At 48.2% G+C, this 15,755-nt stretch overlaps 1 protein-coding gene across 1 annotated transcript; it reads left to right on the top strand.

Moving 5' to 3' along the window:
* The first annotated feature begins 291 nt into the window (after positions 1-291).
* On the top strand, positions 292-4,610 carry ZNF503 (zinc finger protein 503). The gene is made up of 2 exons (XM_032695509.1): positions 292-1,318; positions 2,440-4,610. Exons 1-2 carry the CDS (start codon positions 1,010-1,012, stop codon positions 3,958-3,960), a joined length of 1,830 nt encoding a protein of 609 aa, XP_032551400.1. The 5' UTR covers positions 292-1,009; the 3' UTR covers positions 3,961-4,610.
* Positions 4,611-15,755: the final 11,145 nt, after the last annotated feature.

Genomic DNA, 15,755 nt, shown 5'->3' with positions numbered 1-15,755 from the left:
CGCTCTGCAGGTTCTCGGCCGAGTCTCCCCCGCGCTGCCAGGCGGGAGGGGCGGGAAAAGCGCCCCGAGACCCTTTCGCGGGGCCCGAGGGGACACGGCGCGGTGGCGGTCGCGGGGTTGTCCCGGCGGGCTGTCCCCGGGGGCGGGGGGCGCAGGCCGGGCCCGTGAGCGCTGTGCTTGGCCGGCGGCGGGTCGTGCTCGGGGCGGTGTGCGAGCGGCGGGGTAGGGGGGTAGGCGCGGGGAGGGCGGCGGAGCCCCCGGCCGACCCCCGCCAGGCGCGGCGCCCCCGGCCCCGCGGCCGCCCCCGCCGCTGCCCGCGATCCGCTCTGCCTGCGGAGGGAGAAAAACGTTCGCAGCGCGTGATGTGAAACACAGAATTAACGCCCATCCCATCCCGGGAGCGAAAACAAGGAAGGAGGGGAGGGGAGAGGGAAGGCGGACGAGAAAGGGAAGGGAAAAAAAAAAAAAAAGAGTGAGAGACCATTAAAAACGGAGAAAAAAAAAGCCCCAGAAAAGGGAACGTCACATCCCCTTGACCCTCCAATCACCTCGGGGTCCCATTTGATTGGAAGGCGGCAAAGGCTTTAATCTCAGACTAATTCAGCTGCTTTTGAAGTGAGTTTCTTTGCCAGATCCCGGGCTGGATGGGCAGCGGCTCGCATCACAGCTGAGCGGCGGAGGCGAGCGCTCCGCTCCGCGCCAGCCGGGGGAGCCGAGAGCGGCCGAGGGGGACCGCGGCACACGCTCGCAGCCTCCACCCCCGCCCCCAGCACAGCCCAAGGATTACTCGGCTTTTTTTTTCCTCCTCTTTCTCTCCGGCCGGCTCCCCCTTTCCCTCCCCCTCCCCACCCACGCCCTCCCCGCCAGAGAGAGCCACGGGACGTTGTATGTTTGTTTTTCTGCTCGGGGGGCGTGTGGCTTTTTTCCTTTCTCGCCCGCAGAACGCGAGCGAGCGTTTCCGAGTGCGAGCGGCGCCACTTGCCCCAGTTTTCATGCGAGGTTTTGGGTCATGATCACATCGCCCTCGCTTTCTGCTATAAGAAGTAGTAAGCGCAGCAGCAGCCTCAGCGAGCCCGGAGGCAGCCCCCGCCGCAGCCGCAGCGCCGCCGACCTCGCCGGGCCGAACGGGCACGCTGGGAATAACGGCAGCAGCGCCGCCGCCAAGCCCTGCTTCCACGCCGTCCCCCCCTCGGACCCGCTACGCCAAGCCAACCGCCTTCCCATCAAAGTCTTGAAAATGCTCACGGCGCGGACTGGACACATTTTACACCCTGAATACCTGCAGCCTTTACCCTCCACGCCCGTCAGCCCCATCGAGGTAAGGACCTCGGAACCGGCCCCGGCCCCCGTCGCTTTCTCCCGTCCCTGCCCGGGCGCTCGCTGTGCATGGCGGCTCCGCCAGCCGCCCTCGGCACTTTCCTGCGCTTTGAAATGCATTTACACCGGGATAGGGGCTTCTTTTGATCTCGAGTTAGTGCGAGGAACCGCTCCTGGGTATTGTTTCCATGTTTACCAGGATAATTTCTAGTTCCTGTATAAATTAAGTTTTTCATTTTGCTATTTTGAGCTTTTTTTTTTGCCTTTTTTTTTTTTTTTCTCTTTGAGAGAGGGGGTGAGGGGAAGGAAACGACCCGCGCTGGGGTCACGATCCGGCCACGCAAATAAGAAAGCGCTCCGAGTGCCAAACAACCTTGCTTTTGGAGGCAGTGTTTTGGGTTTGGTGGGGGGACACACAGGACGGGACGACGCGACGCAGAGAGGGACAGGCTCAAACGTGGGTGCGGCAGGATAACTATTTCGGCTTCCCGACCGATTCCTTTCAAGTACCGACAGGCATTTGTACTTCAGAGGGCCTATTAGTCCCTTTTCACCTCTGTCGAGGTTGCCGGTTCCCCTTTGCGTAGCTCGCTGTTTGCGGGACCGAAACTCGAAACGGAGAGGGTGGTGGGAAGGGTGTGTCCGTGGGAATGAATGATTTCATTAAGGTCTCTGCGGAGCGAGGACACCCCTCTCCCGGGGAGCCCGGCTCGCTGGCTAACTCGGGCTCTGTTTATAAATAGTGTCACCAGTCAGGGTGCAGAAATGCTGCAGTCGCTATAGTCCACGGGCCGGTTTGCGCGCCTGCACGACCGGAGCGACGCCGAGACGTCGAGCGAGTTCCGCGCTGCCCAGGCCGCTGCCAGGGAGGCAGTGGCCACTGAAGGCGGCCACGGCGGGCTCCCAGGGATACGAAAATCCCCAGCCCTTTTAAAAGCCTTTATGGAAAATGGTGCATTCAGGGGAGGGGGCTGTCAAGGTGATGAATGCGCACAAAATTGTTCGTTACTTCCAGACTGTACTCTGCAAACACCTACGGGACAAGAGTCCTAGGTATGCACTGGGGTTTTTCTTAGACCCCGATTAAATCTCTGTCTTTGTGTGTCCTTCTGATTTCCTCAGCTGGATGCGAAGAAGAGTCCCCTGGCCCTTTTGGCACAAACTTGCTCGCAGATAGGGAAGCCGGACCCGTCCCCTTCATCCAAACTCTCTTCGGTCACCTCCAATGGCTCCGGAGGCGACAAGGACTCCAAGTCGGGCCCCTTGAAGCTCAGCGACATCGGCGTGGAGGACAAGTCGAGCTTCAAGCCGTACTCCAAGCCGGGCGCGGAGAAGAAGGAGCCGGGGGCGGCAGGCTGCGCGGGCGCCCCCGCCGCGGGGGTCGCGGCCGGGGAGAAGTCGGGATTCCGGGTGCCGAGCGCCACCTGCCAGCCGTTCACCCCAAGGACAGGCAGCCCCAACTCCAGCGCCTCCGCCTGCTCGCCCGGGCTGCTGCCGGCCGAGGGTAAAGGCGGGGAGGACAAGAAAGACTCGGAGGGCTGCGGAAAGAGCGGCAACTCCGGCTCAGAGGGAGGCCCGGGCACCACCAGCATCAGCCACAGCCGGATTAGCGTGAGCTGTGCCGGGATTAACGTGGAGGTCAACCAGCACCAGGAGAGCACGCCGGGCTCCAAGCCCATCGCATCGGACTCCGCCTCCTCCTGCAGCAGCACCACCGCCACCTCCTCCACCTCCGTCCTGGGCTCCGGCCTCGTGGCCCCCGTCTCCCCTTACAAGCCGGGACAGACCGTCTTCCCCCTGCCCCCGGCGGGCATGAGCTACCCGGGGACGCTGGCTGGAGCCTACGCCGGCTACCCGCCCCAGTTCCTGCCGCACGGAGTGGCTCTGGACCCCACCAAATCCTCCAGCCTGGTGGGAGCCCAGCTGGCCGCCGCCAGCAGCCTGGGCTGCAGCAAGCCGGCGGGGTCGAGCCCGCTGGCGGGCGCGTCGCCGCCGTCGGTGATGACGGCGAGCCTGTGCCGAGACCCGTACTGCCTGAGCTACCACTGCGCCAGCCACCTGGCAGGCGCCGCCGGCGCCTCCTGCGCCCACGACCAGGCCCTCAAGTCCGGATACCCCCTCGTCTACCCCACCCACCCTTTGCACAGCGTCCACTCCTCGCTGACCGGCGCCACGCCGCCCTCGCTGGCCGGCCACCCTTTATATCCCTACGGCTTCATGCTCCCCAACGACCCCCAGCCGCACATCTGCAACTGGGTGTCGGCCAACGGACCCTGCGACAAGCGCTTTGCCACCTCGGAGGAGCTGCTTAGCCACTTGCGGACCCATACTGCCTTCCCTGGCACCGATAAACTCCTCTCCAGCTACCCCAGCTCCTCGTCGCTGGCCAGCGCGGCAGCCGCAGCCATGGCATGCCACATGCACATCCCCACGACGGGCGCCCCGGGCAGCCCGGGCACGCTGGCCCTGCGCAGCCCACACCACGCGCTGGGACTCGGCAGCCGCTACCACCCTTACTCCAAGAGCCCCCTGCCCACCCCTGGGGCCCCCGTGCCCGTGCCCGCTGCCACCGGACCCTACTATTCCCCTTACGCACTCTATGGGCAGAGACTCACCACAGCCTCGGCCCTGGGGTACCAGTGAGCGCAGGCAGCGGGGCTTTGACACACAACACAACACAGTCTAGCGGTAAGGGAAGGAAGCCCTGCGAAACTTTATAAAAGTTGGAAAGAAAAAAAAAATCTGACTTTTTATAAAATAGTGTTCATTTGAGGACTGGATCCATGAGCACTGTATTTATTTATGTTAGCTTCAAGCGGGACAACGAATCATAAAGTGCATTACTTAACTGAGCTCAATAGGTAAAAGTGGAACACCCATTGTAGAATATAAATAAAAAGATAGAGGTCTTCTCTTTAATGTTACTTTAAAATTGCTATGATTGTATTGTACGTTCTTATTTAATGTCTCATTGAAACAAAAAAAAAATTTACATGCATGTTTGTTACTAAAAAACAACTCGCAATTTGTCAGTTATAATTTCAAATTGCAATTATTTTTAAGGTGTATACCCTTGAAAGAGAATTGGTATTTTTTTGTATGTATTCTGGAAGAAAAACAAAAACAATTCTATTCCAAAAACCTCATTTGCCTTATTTTGTTCTTTAAAAGGAACACTTAACTATTTTTAATTTTTAAGTCCACCCTGTGAAAAGGGTTAAGTAAGGTTTACGTCATGTACTAAAATAGACAATGTATCGCTTTAAAGATTAAAATTCCGTATATTTGATGTATTAAAAGGTTTTACCTTTTTTTTTTTTTTTGAATACACTTTGATTCTGTTATAAAACCCGAGTAGGTCTTGGATGGAGGCAACTGCTAATTTCTCCTTAAGCGTTTATTCAATTTTAATTAAAAATTAAAAAAAAAAACAACCCAAAGTTTTTTTTTATTGTAACCCCAGGGCTCTCTTAAAAAATAATCAGACAGAGTTGGGTTTTTTCCCCTCTTCAGTAGAATTTGTTGGCACGAAAGAAGAAAACTGAGAATCACTTAAATCTCTTTCCCTTTCTTAAAGCAGATAAACTTTTTTTTAGAAATGTTTTTACTGTGAAAAATCTGATTTTTAAAACTAGTTTTCAATTAATTCTTTAGAAAGAAACAGGGAAGGCAATACTGATTTGTCAAAGTGTAAGACGATTATCCGAAAGCTATTTTTTTTACAATGTAATGCATTCATCTCTTTCTAAAGGAGAAGTTCAGAAGCAATTAGGGAAGCACTGTTTGAGCTCATCCAGTTATTTTCAATTTCTCTCTTCAGTTCGCACCGCAGCACAAACGATCATCACCTTAAAAAAAATCGGACGGCTCTGAAAATTCATTTTCTTTTAAAAAAAGGAAGGGACAGGGAAAAAAAAAAAAAAGAAGCCATCCGTTATTTGGTCCGAGTTTGCTCTTTACTGAAGTACAGTGCCAAACTCGACGTGTTACCGAGAGGGGCTGCCCCTGCCTGCGCCGCGTCTCTGCCTCCCCAGCCAGGCTTCCTTGCGCCCAAGGGCCACCGCCCGGCTCCGGCTCGTCGTCCTGCATTCAGGTAGGAGCGGGGGCTGCGACGGCAAAGCCAGAGCAGCTACCGAAACTGCGGAACAAACCGTTGCAGCCGGGATAGTGGGAAAAGCGATCCCCAAGTCAGTAAAAGCCGTGCCAGCGAGGGGCTTTGCCCCGCGGCGTGCCAGGCGCTCGCAGGCAGGGGCTCAGGCGGAGCTGGGTCTCCGCTGCCCCTCGCTCAGCCCCTCTCCCCCCGCTGCCGTCTGCCCTCGCCCCGGCCCCAGCGCGAACCGCTGGCGGGGAGGAAAGTTGCAAGCGGCGACTTTGCTTGACAAATCACTGGGTTTTCTCCCTCGTTCTGGATTCCCCCCCCCCCCCAATATAATTACTGTTCAAAGTTTCCCGTGGTGCCCAGATGCTAATTAGTCTAATACATTTACTCCAGATAATTAGTGGAAGTTAGCGTTAATGTGCGAAGGCGAGAAAAGCAGCAAGCTAATGGAGCTCCAGCGCTCGCCCGGCCGTCCCGGCACCCGGCACGGCGCGATTGCTGAGGCCGGGCCGGGCCGGGCCGGGCCCGGGACTGCGGCGGGGGCCGGGATGCTCATGGGGACTCCGGATGCTGGGCCGCGCTGCGGCTCTTTTGGGACGCTGTCCGAAAGCGGCACGGGAAATGCCTTGTGCTTTAACCAAATGTATTTCCCCCCCGCGGCCTTAAATGGAAAAGGGACCATTGCGAATCTCTGCTTTAGGGAATGTAAAATGAGCTCTCGTTATGAACTGATGAGTTAGAGAAGGGGAGGAGAGGGCAATGCTGTTAACTGCACCAAGTAAACTTCAGTAATATAATAGAAAGTGGATACAAATACAGCAAGTAATCGAAAGAAAGGCTTCTCGGGTCGGGGGTGATGGTTGTAGAGGATTCATCCAGCGAGTCCGAGAAAGGCAGAACAAGCTCGCAGTCCTCTCCCTACGCCGCACGCCCCCCGCTCTCTCCTGCAGCCCGGCCAGACTGCCCTCCCCGCTTCGCTATTTTAACTACTTTTAATTCGAAGAAAATTACATTTCAGGCTCCATCTGGGTGTGCGAGCAACAATTACAGATTTGCCGCGATTAAAACACACCACTATCGCCATGCTCCTCTCCTATTCATGTATTTTACAATTACAGATCTCTAACAGCTGCAGCTCAGACTTCGCTAGCCAAACCCCATCGGCTATCAGGTGCTGCAGGGACGATTTTGAAAAGAGTGAGGGAGGCATTTCTGTGTCCTGGAACCTAACTGCAGTTTTGTGGATTTCAGCTCTTAAAAGTTATACACAAAGATTGCTGATGCAAGTGATGAAATGAACGCTTAATGTTGTTATTACTGTTTTGCTCAGATACTGTCCCGGAGATTAAAGAAAAATTAAAATATCTTATTTTATATGTAGAGTGGTGGTAAGGAGGTCTCTCTTACAGGCTTGTTAAGTATTTGACCTGGCAAGTGCCACCTAAAATTTTGATATTAGTCTAGGAAATTCGCCTTTTTTTCTAATAGAGATTGACTTATGGACATTAATGTTTTTAGGTAAAAGGACTGCATTTGTTATTCCTCCCCCCCCTCCCCGTTCTTACTAACTGGATGGGTTGTGGATTTGACAGCAGCCGCTGGTCCATGCCACCGAACTAAAATAATTTCACAGTGAAAAACCAGCTCGAGAGGACAAGCAACAGAAGGGCAAAACCCATCAAAACCCGAAACTGTGATCAATCTGACCAGAGTCAGGCATACATTAGTTTAAATTAAACAGTTTCGTCTTTCTCACAAATCTTTTTTGAACATTAAAGATAAACTCATGTAATATTTAAATCAACTCTTGTCAGATGCTAAGTGCAACTGAAGAACCAAAATAAAAATTAATGCAGTTCCATCCCCTCTCAAAAGCTTACTCTGGATGCCACTTCGACAAAATACTTCTGATAACCAACGCTTAGAAAAGAAGTGTCCTGTTTATCTTATCTATGGGAAAATGTAATTAAGGTAGTTTTATGAAACAATAAAACACCAGACTCCACAGACAGCAAAGGAGTCTCTGTAATATATCTGAGCCGATATGGGCATATGTATCTTGGCTTATGCGTACAAGCCCACACCAAAAATGTGCATATACGTTTGCTCGCCTGATTTTAGAGTGCAAAATATATGCTAGTGCTAAATTACAGGAATGCCTTTATTACGCGAAGATTTTCCTCAGCGATAAGAGACTCCATTTTCTAAGGCCGGAAAGGCACCCACTGCCCATCCACTCCCTTTGAAGCCACCCTCAGCACAGCCAGAAAGGTACGCGCAATGTGGTGACTGCGGCTGACCCTCTTCTCTCTAATCCGAGGTTTGTAATGATCTGCCCACACCTACAGCCGAAATCACCCAGGCAGCGGGAATCCTGGAAGGCCCAAACTTTCTGAAACAAAAGTAAATGTGCATTCCTATTCTGTATTCATTGATCAAACTTCATTCTTCCATACTTAGAAGAGAGAGAGAGAGAGAGCAATGCTGCCTTGTTTTAATACTGTTGGCTCTCACACTAGTCTTTCAGTAGAGCACAGTTTAGGGGGGTTTTATGTTTAGTTTAGTTTGTATGTTTGGGTTTTTATTTTGTTGGGTTTGGGGTTTTTTTAAGTAGTAAACCTAAAGCGGAAAATTGCTGGAGTTATCAGCATCAAATCTCCTTTCCATAGAGATTTTTGAGTATAATTTCGGACTTTCCTAACCCCATGCTGAGACACCCCACCACCCCCGATTCTTTTTGCACCATGAAGCATAGCCCGCATTGCTTCACGAACAGACCTGAGGCAGACAAGGAAACAGTCTGATCAGAGGTGTCTAATCCCTGCTAAATCTCTTTCTCAGCTCACTCCTAGAAAATTCGGGGCAGGCTACTTTTTTTTTTTTTTTTTTTAAGGTAAAATTTTGTTGCGATGAAGAGCAGAGGTGTCGGAAGAAAAAAGACGGACCCTGAGTCTGTATGCTCTCACCCCTCTGGAGGTGGAATGCTTTGGCAGCAGAGATGCGGTTGAAATTTGAGCAGATTACACATTTGAGCTTGTGCATAAATGTGAAAAGACTGTCCTAATGCTGGATATTTCTCCATCAACATGAACCAGGTGCTGCTGCTGCTGCAAAAATCCCACCTCCGGCCACTTGCTCTGTGCGTGTGTGCGCGCACAGCAATGCACAGACTTTGTTCTCTCTTCATGTCTGAAATTCATCAACTGCTCCCCACTCTCAAGCCCCCCCGTCCCCTACGTGGAAAAAAAAAAAAAGTGAATCCGTTCAGCTTTGAATATTGTCAGAAGCCTTGTGTGTATTTTTTTTAATCTTCAAATGAATTAAAGACAACCTGACAATGCTGTCATCTGTCTTCAACGTCACATCAAGGCAAGAAATAATGATAACAGAGCAGCAGAAAGACGCCCACTGAAACCTGGAGGATATATATATACACATATATATACACACACATATATGCCTTGAAACAGTTTGAAAGAGAACAAAATTAGATTACCGCTCTAAGGCTATCGCAGTAAGAACGTGTGGGATTTTTTTTTTTTTTTTGCTATATGTGTGTAAGTGCTTCATCTTTCCTGCCTTATTTTGTGAAGCGCGTGCTACTCGATCCAAACCACTTCTGCGGGACGGGACAAGACGACGAGCAGGCACATTCCTCGCTCCCAAACTACCACGACCAATGGAAGCACAAAAAAATACCTCCCCTCCCCCTCCACCGTTTCAGGTTCACGTTCCAGTTAATAACAAACGTTACTGCTCTCCCGAGGCGCGGGCCAGAGCGGGCACGCTTTGCACGGAGGCCCAGGCGGGCGCGTTGCGCAGCCCCCCGGAGGAAGAGGAGCTGCTCCCGGGCGGAGGGAGAAGGGAGCGGGGCTGCTCCCCTTTGTCTCCGGGCTCGGGAGGTCGGGGCGCGCTCACGGCCGCCAGGCGGCGCTGCCGCCCCCGGCGGAGCGCGGGGCAGCGGGAGCGCGCCCAGCCCGGCCCGGGACCCGCCGGGCATCGCTGGGCCGGGGCACAGGGAATCTCCCATCTAATCCCGAGAGAAGCACTGCGGTGCAAATGCATTTATCCGGATAAAAACAGATAGGCCGGACCGAAAAAACACGTGGTGGAGTTGGTTGGGTTTGTTGGTGTTTTGTTGTTGGTTTTTTTCTTCTTCTTCCCTTTTTTTTTTTTTAATCACGCTTGTAATCTCATTCGCTCTGAAGGGTAAATAAATTGCAGTTGTACGAAAAACAATTGGTGCTACATGTGTTCATAACAGATGGGATCTTATCACAGTTTAACTGTAATAAATTCTGACTTCTGGAAATTGTAATCTTTACTCCATGGTAGATGTCTCTTTTCTACTGTAATAATAGGGCTACAAACTCCTGAGAGCAAGCAGAAAAGTTTTCAGTGCTAGGGTTACTCAAGAGCCAAGGCATGCTTCTGCAGCCTCTTCACAGCTGCGTCTCTTTCACAGTTTCTGTGAAAACGCGTCTGAAAATCAAAAGGGAGAGAAAACCCTGGCGCATAGGAAGGCAAACAGCTGATCCTTCCACAGATGAGTAACGTTATTTACTAAGGCCGATGATAATAGTCCTTTAAAATACATACAGAAAAACTAAGAATGATCTTTCTGTGTGGAGAAGCCCTGGCAAATGACAGATCACACTTTGCGAAGAGAGAACATGTCAAAAGAAGAAACCGAGCCCCTGAGGAAGCAGGAACCAAACTTTAGATTAATCCCCCTGTGCTTCAGCTCACAAAATTAAAAAATAAATTTGAATAACCACTGAAAGGATAAAATTATAATAATAAATTGTCCATATTCACTGAGGCTGCGGGACTAATTATTTTCACCATCTCAGCTTCCCATTGCTGTTTATCAAATGGCAGGATAAATGCTTGTAAGTCCATTACATTTCCATAAATCCTTTCGCCGCTTTCTTTTTGGCCAATGCTTTTGCAACATAAATTGATTTTACTGCACTTTCTGAAGTCACTGTTTATTAAACTCAAGCAAGTTCGCCCTGAAAGCGTTGGGTTTTTTCCATCGACAAACCCGCGAACAGGAATTTACTGAGGCTACTGGAGGCTCTAGTCTCTTTTTTCCCCTGCTGTGATCTTGATGGCAAATGCGAACTGCAAATTACAAGTTTGTAATAATCTACACTGTTACAGAAAACAACCCCTTTATCGCTAGTGAAAAATTAGTCTAAATCCAAACACCACCTTTTCCTGCTGTTTTTAAACGGGGGGAGGCATGAGATGCTACTGGGCGATGGAAATCAAACACACTCAGGAACGCTTTGGAAGTTCTTTAACGTTACTGGATGGACAGGTTATTTTTAGGAAAGGATTTTGGATGTGTAACCAGAAGTTCAATGCAATTCAGAAATGAGCACAGAATCTCCATGTTTCTTAAATCCTTCTCCCTTTTTCCTCAATCATCTTAAGAAAATTGGACCCAACCAGCCTTAAACTGATTAATAATTTCTCACTTAATATCAGCTGATTTCCAGCTCCTTTACCTGTCATGCTAGCCCCACGACCATTATTTAAAAGCGTTAAAAGCTGACGCTTATGTTTAGAGCGCTCCCTCTCCATTCCACGCCGCACCGGGGCTGCGCAGCTCCAGCCCTCGGCAGCGAACCCCCTCCCTAGCGGGGCCCGGCGCTCCTGGGGCTGGGGCGCCTTCGCACAGCCCTCTGCAAGCCGTGACCATCGGACCTAAACAGGCAGCGGAGTCACCTCGAGGTACTTCAGTGACACGAGAGTCTTGTAAAATACAGAGGGGTAGTTACTGTGGATTACAGAAGACACGCAGAACTGTCTGCTTCAGGTAGGACAGCAGAATGTCGGTAATTACGAACGCATCCTTGGTATTACAAGTTTAGCGCTTGTACCCCATCCTTGACTCGCCCAGCCTTTTTAGTCTCATAAGCTGCTACCCACGAAGACGTTTAGCAAAGGTAAAAGCATCAGTTGCTAGTGATGCGGTCATTACTTACGCTGGGAGCAGGAAGGGAAGGAAAGCCGGACAGCTTCTCCCTACCTGCTCCCGGCCCCCGCGGGGGGTGGCAGGAGGGCCACCCGGCCAGGGCAGGGCTGGGCTGGGGCCAGCCCCAGGACCTGCTGCGGCGCCTCCGCGGGGCCCCCACGCCCGAAGCGGGCTACAGGAGAAAGGCTGGAGCATGTCCCTGCTCCCTGCCTTCCTTCTGCGTGGGGCAGGATGGGGCAGTGCTGCAGCTCGGCGCCCCGGCCCGAGCAGCCACCTCGGGGCCCTGCTGGCAGGACCAGGCCAGGAGAAGCCTCTGGGCTTTTTTAGCCACTCGGCTTTTTCACGGCAAAGCATCCTGTTTGGAAAAGGGCAACTCTACAGTTCATCCACTGCCACAGCTTTAGAGGGGTCGGTTCAGCTGGGACTGGTACAGACAGCCCTGGTGTGAGGACACACTCTGTGCAAGGGAAGTGATCCCACTGCTAACACCCTTTCAGCCATCGTAAGACCTAAAACTGCAGCTGCAATGTAATGGTTTATTTTCACTGAAGTTAGTAGGCATCAGCCCAGATTCTTAAACACACCAATCTATCTTACAGTTGCAGGAAAATCTTTCTTGTACAATTTACAGCCCTTAATCTTCTCTTTGTGGAGATGTATTTTTTTTCCTACCAGGAAAGATCAACTGCTACCATCATCTGCTGCATTCTTTCTCCATGCTTGAAGTACTTGTCTTAAGGCAGAGGAATATGTATCAATTCCCGGATCTGAAAGGTTTCAAACCCACAATCCTCATTTCTTATTAGGGTTCCTAGTCACCTGGCTATTCTAATGTGGGAAAAATCTCCATTCTCTCCTTTGAAGGCATTTCACTTTGCATAAAAATGCACCAAGCCAGAGGGAAAGAGAAGGAGGGAACAAGACTGTTTAGTTTACTGGTTATGGTGCTTGCCAAAGCTTGAAGCTTGGTTATTCCAGTCAGTGCTCAGATCTAATCATGTTCCCACCTAGTCTCTCTTTACCCAAGAAAAAGCTTTAAACATTCTATGCAGAAAAGGTAACACAACATGACCTTTCCACCCTAGCTGGTAATTAGAGGAGGTGAGTTTCCTGCTCTTCTGAGGTGGAATAGGAAAAAATCCAAATCTGTAGCAATTAAGTTATTAGATAAAGACCTAACTGATTTGGGATCTTTGAGTCACCATTTTTTCAAAGAAAAGAAACCACCATGGCATGTTAGTCAACAGAAAGCTTTGCCTGACAAGGCTTCAGTAAAAAGCAAGGTTTCCCACTGCATGTATTGATTATAGAGCAAAGAAAAACTGGTTCTTCTAGTAGAGTTCCTGGCTGTGCAAATAAAAATATTTCTCCCCTTTGACCTGTATTTTTGTTAGTCTGTGCCACCCTGTAGGGAGCCACTGGTGAGCAGCCTCTCCAACCTGCTCACAACTGCTTAGATCAGGCTACCACAGAAATCCACTGATGGAGACCAAAACAAAGCCAGTCAAAATCTTACCTATCCCTACATATTTTTACAACAAGACTAAGTTAGTTTTGTCAACTTCTAAAGAGAAGCATAATTACTGTGGAGCCAGTTTCCATCATGAAATATTTGAGCTCATGAGCCTGAGAGCATTCATAAGATTTTTGTTTTGTCCTACTTCGCCTTCCAATTCCCCTCCCTTTGCAAGATTACAATTTCCTTAAATATATATTGCTCCAGCAGGCCCAAGGAAGGTGTTTCAGATGAAACAGATGAGTGTGTGGGGGTTTTGTTTTGTTTTATTTATGTATTTAAGAAGGATCAGCTGCTAAATACATACCAGTAGAGGTGTCAAACATTATGAAAAGAGCCAATCACATTTATAATTATCGTCTTCAAGCTGACTTTACGGAGTTAGGGTAAAATGTTATGCTTGATCAAAAGCAGATATCCTACATACATCAATAGGTTTATACAAAGATTGAAAAAGGAATTTAGACCAGATGGAGCAGCTAATTCTTCTAGTTTAACTGTATCATTTGGTTGAGAAACAAATGGTTGTTGATGTACCTACAAATCAGGTACTGACAAATTCTCTGAGAAAACTGGTTATTCAAAGTGCCACAATCTTGTTCTAGAGTTATATAAATTAGGAAAGTGTTATAGTAGGTCTTACCTCCTCAATGAACTGTCAACACTTTTAATACTATTTTAACATACCTATTTCTAAAGTAATGACTAAGAATGGTACAATTTCCTACACGTAGATACTATCAAAGTAAATAAAAATATTGCTTAACTCTACCCCTGCTGATCATTATACCAGTATAGTTTAATTCCTATTAGAGAAGGTACTTGTGAATCATTATAGCTGTGTATATACCAGGTCACAGGTTATGAAAAAAGCTAACTCTGTAAGGGAAAAAAATATTTATTCTAACTAAAACACTTAAACTTGTATAAACATAGTGTTCCACATGGTTAATTGTGTTTGCTGGTTAATGGGATTGTGTCAATTCACATTTATACTTTTAAGCTATTAAAACTTGCACACACCCTAAGTCCACAATATAATGTGAAATCCTAGTCAGCCTGAAATCAGTAGAAGTTTTCTAGCAATCCTAAGAAAGGCAAGATTCCTCCTGGGGCAAAAGAAGCCCTAAATCTTACAAATTCTAATTCTGTAGATAAAACCTAAGCACATACAACACAGTTGTACAAGTCATGACAATTTGAGAAGGGGCTTGGGAGTACCTTGGAGAAAACAAGAATTTTGGTTTTCTGTCTGCAATGAGAAGGTTTAGATGGAGGAATCTGAAGTGACTATGCAAGGTACACTGGTAGTAAATAGGCAAAAAAGGAAATATTGAACACCTATACAGAGCCGAGAAGGTTTTGGTCATAGTAGCACAGACTCAGTCAACTTGAAACTGATGCCTGTAATAAGAGCATGAGGAGTTTAATTAGCATGTTTATCTGAGCAGTCATTTCTCATGTTTTACCTCAAGAAATTGCTGCATTTCAGTGATGGGCAAGATGTGTGCATTTTTAATTTGTATATGTTATTTATAAAGAAAAGTCTTGTCCAGGTCTTTTCCCAAGGACATAATGGAATAATATTTTAAACTTAACTAAAAAAAAAACCCTTACAATTCCTTTAAATTAATAATAAAAGGAAAGAAAATGTCATGTTCTAGAGGTTTTGTTTGGTTTTTATGCAGACCACTTCTGAAAATACCTATATTTGTTTCGATAGCTAATAATCTTGGATGAATCAAAGCAAGGAAAACTAAATTATTGCATAAGTAATTTAGCTCCGTTTTTGTATGCACAGATACACAGACTAGTTACACACTAACTTGAGTAGCAGAAGAATAAGGTATCGAGTTTTGCATCCCCATCTTGAAAACAATAATTACATAACCATGTTATTCCATCATCTGTTAAATGTTACACTTATTTGTGCAACATTACTCCAGTCTTTTTCCTGCAGACATTAAAATGAGGACAGGCATATTTCTATGAAGCCTCTTTTGATGTATTTTGTAATAGTTTAATTCTGGGGAAAAAAAATGTGTTGTGAGCTTTAGAAGAGATAAAAGGAAACTATGCTCCCCACACCCACATCACAAGCTGTCCTTAGGAATGCAAGTACATACAACTCTGGAAGTGTAATAATCACCATCTTGCTCATTACCTGGGACCTCCAGGGCTGAATCACAAACCTTTACACCTCGAGTTAAATATCCTAGCAAGCAGCTGTAGCATATTCATATCCGCTGTTGGCCAGATGCAGCCACAGAGTGGGAGGCACAGCACAGTGAACAGTGGGCTGCACATGCACACCTACTCAAAAGCAAGTTAAAGATTGGCTAGAGACTAATCCATTTTATAGGCTAAGAAATTGATTTTCAGAGAAGCTGAACTACAGGTGCTCCAGTCTGTTAAAAAAAAAAAAAAAGTCAGCTAACTCTGGTGGTACTATTAGCAGGGTTCACTGCAGCATAGGAAAGCATGGGAAACATTACCTTAGCCTGTGGTATTCCCTAAGTCAGGGTCCATTGTGTGCAGCATGACATATGACAGTTATCCTTTTCCTGGAGTGGTAGCTAAGGGTATTTGTTTATAACTACAAAATTAGGGACCAAATGGACTACAAATGTTATCCATACCAGTGACATTCAGTTATTTTTGGATTCAATGCACAATACACTTAATCAAATCCTCATCAGAGCAACAAGAGATGACAAGATATATTATATCTGTATCACTGGTAAGTAGTGAGAATATTAGAAGTTAGCCAGTTGTAGAAGTCAGCTCTGGACCAACTCAGACTAAACTCATTTAAGTTAGACAGGAGAACAAATTAA

Source organism: Chiroxiphia lanceolata, chromosome 8, assembly GCF_009829145.1.
Source record: "Chiroxiphia lanceolata isolate bChiLan1 chromosome 8, bChiLan1.pri, whole genome shotgun sequence".
NCBI lineage: Eukaryota > Metazoa > Chordata > Aves > Passeriformes > Pipridae > Chiroxiphia > Chiroxiphia lanceolata.
Note: the sequence above shows the minus strand (reverse complement) of the source record. Positions and strands in the feature narration are given on the sequence as shown.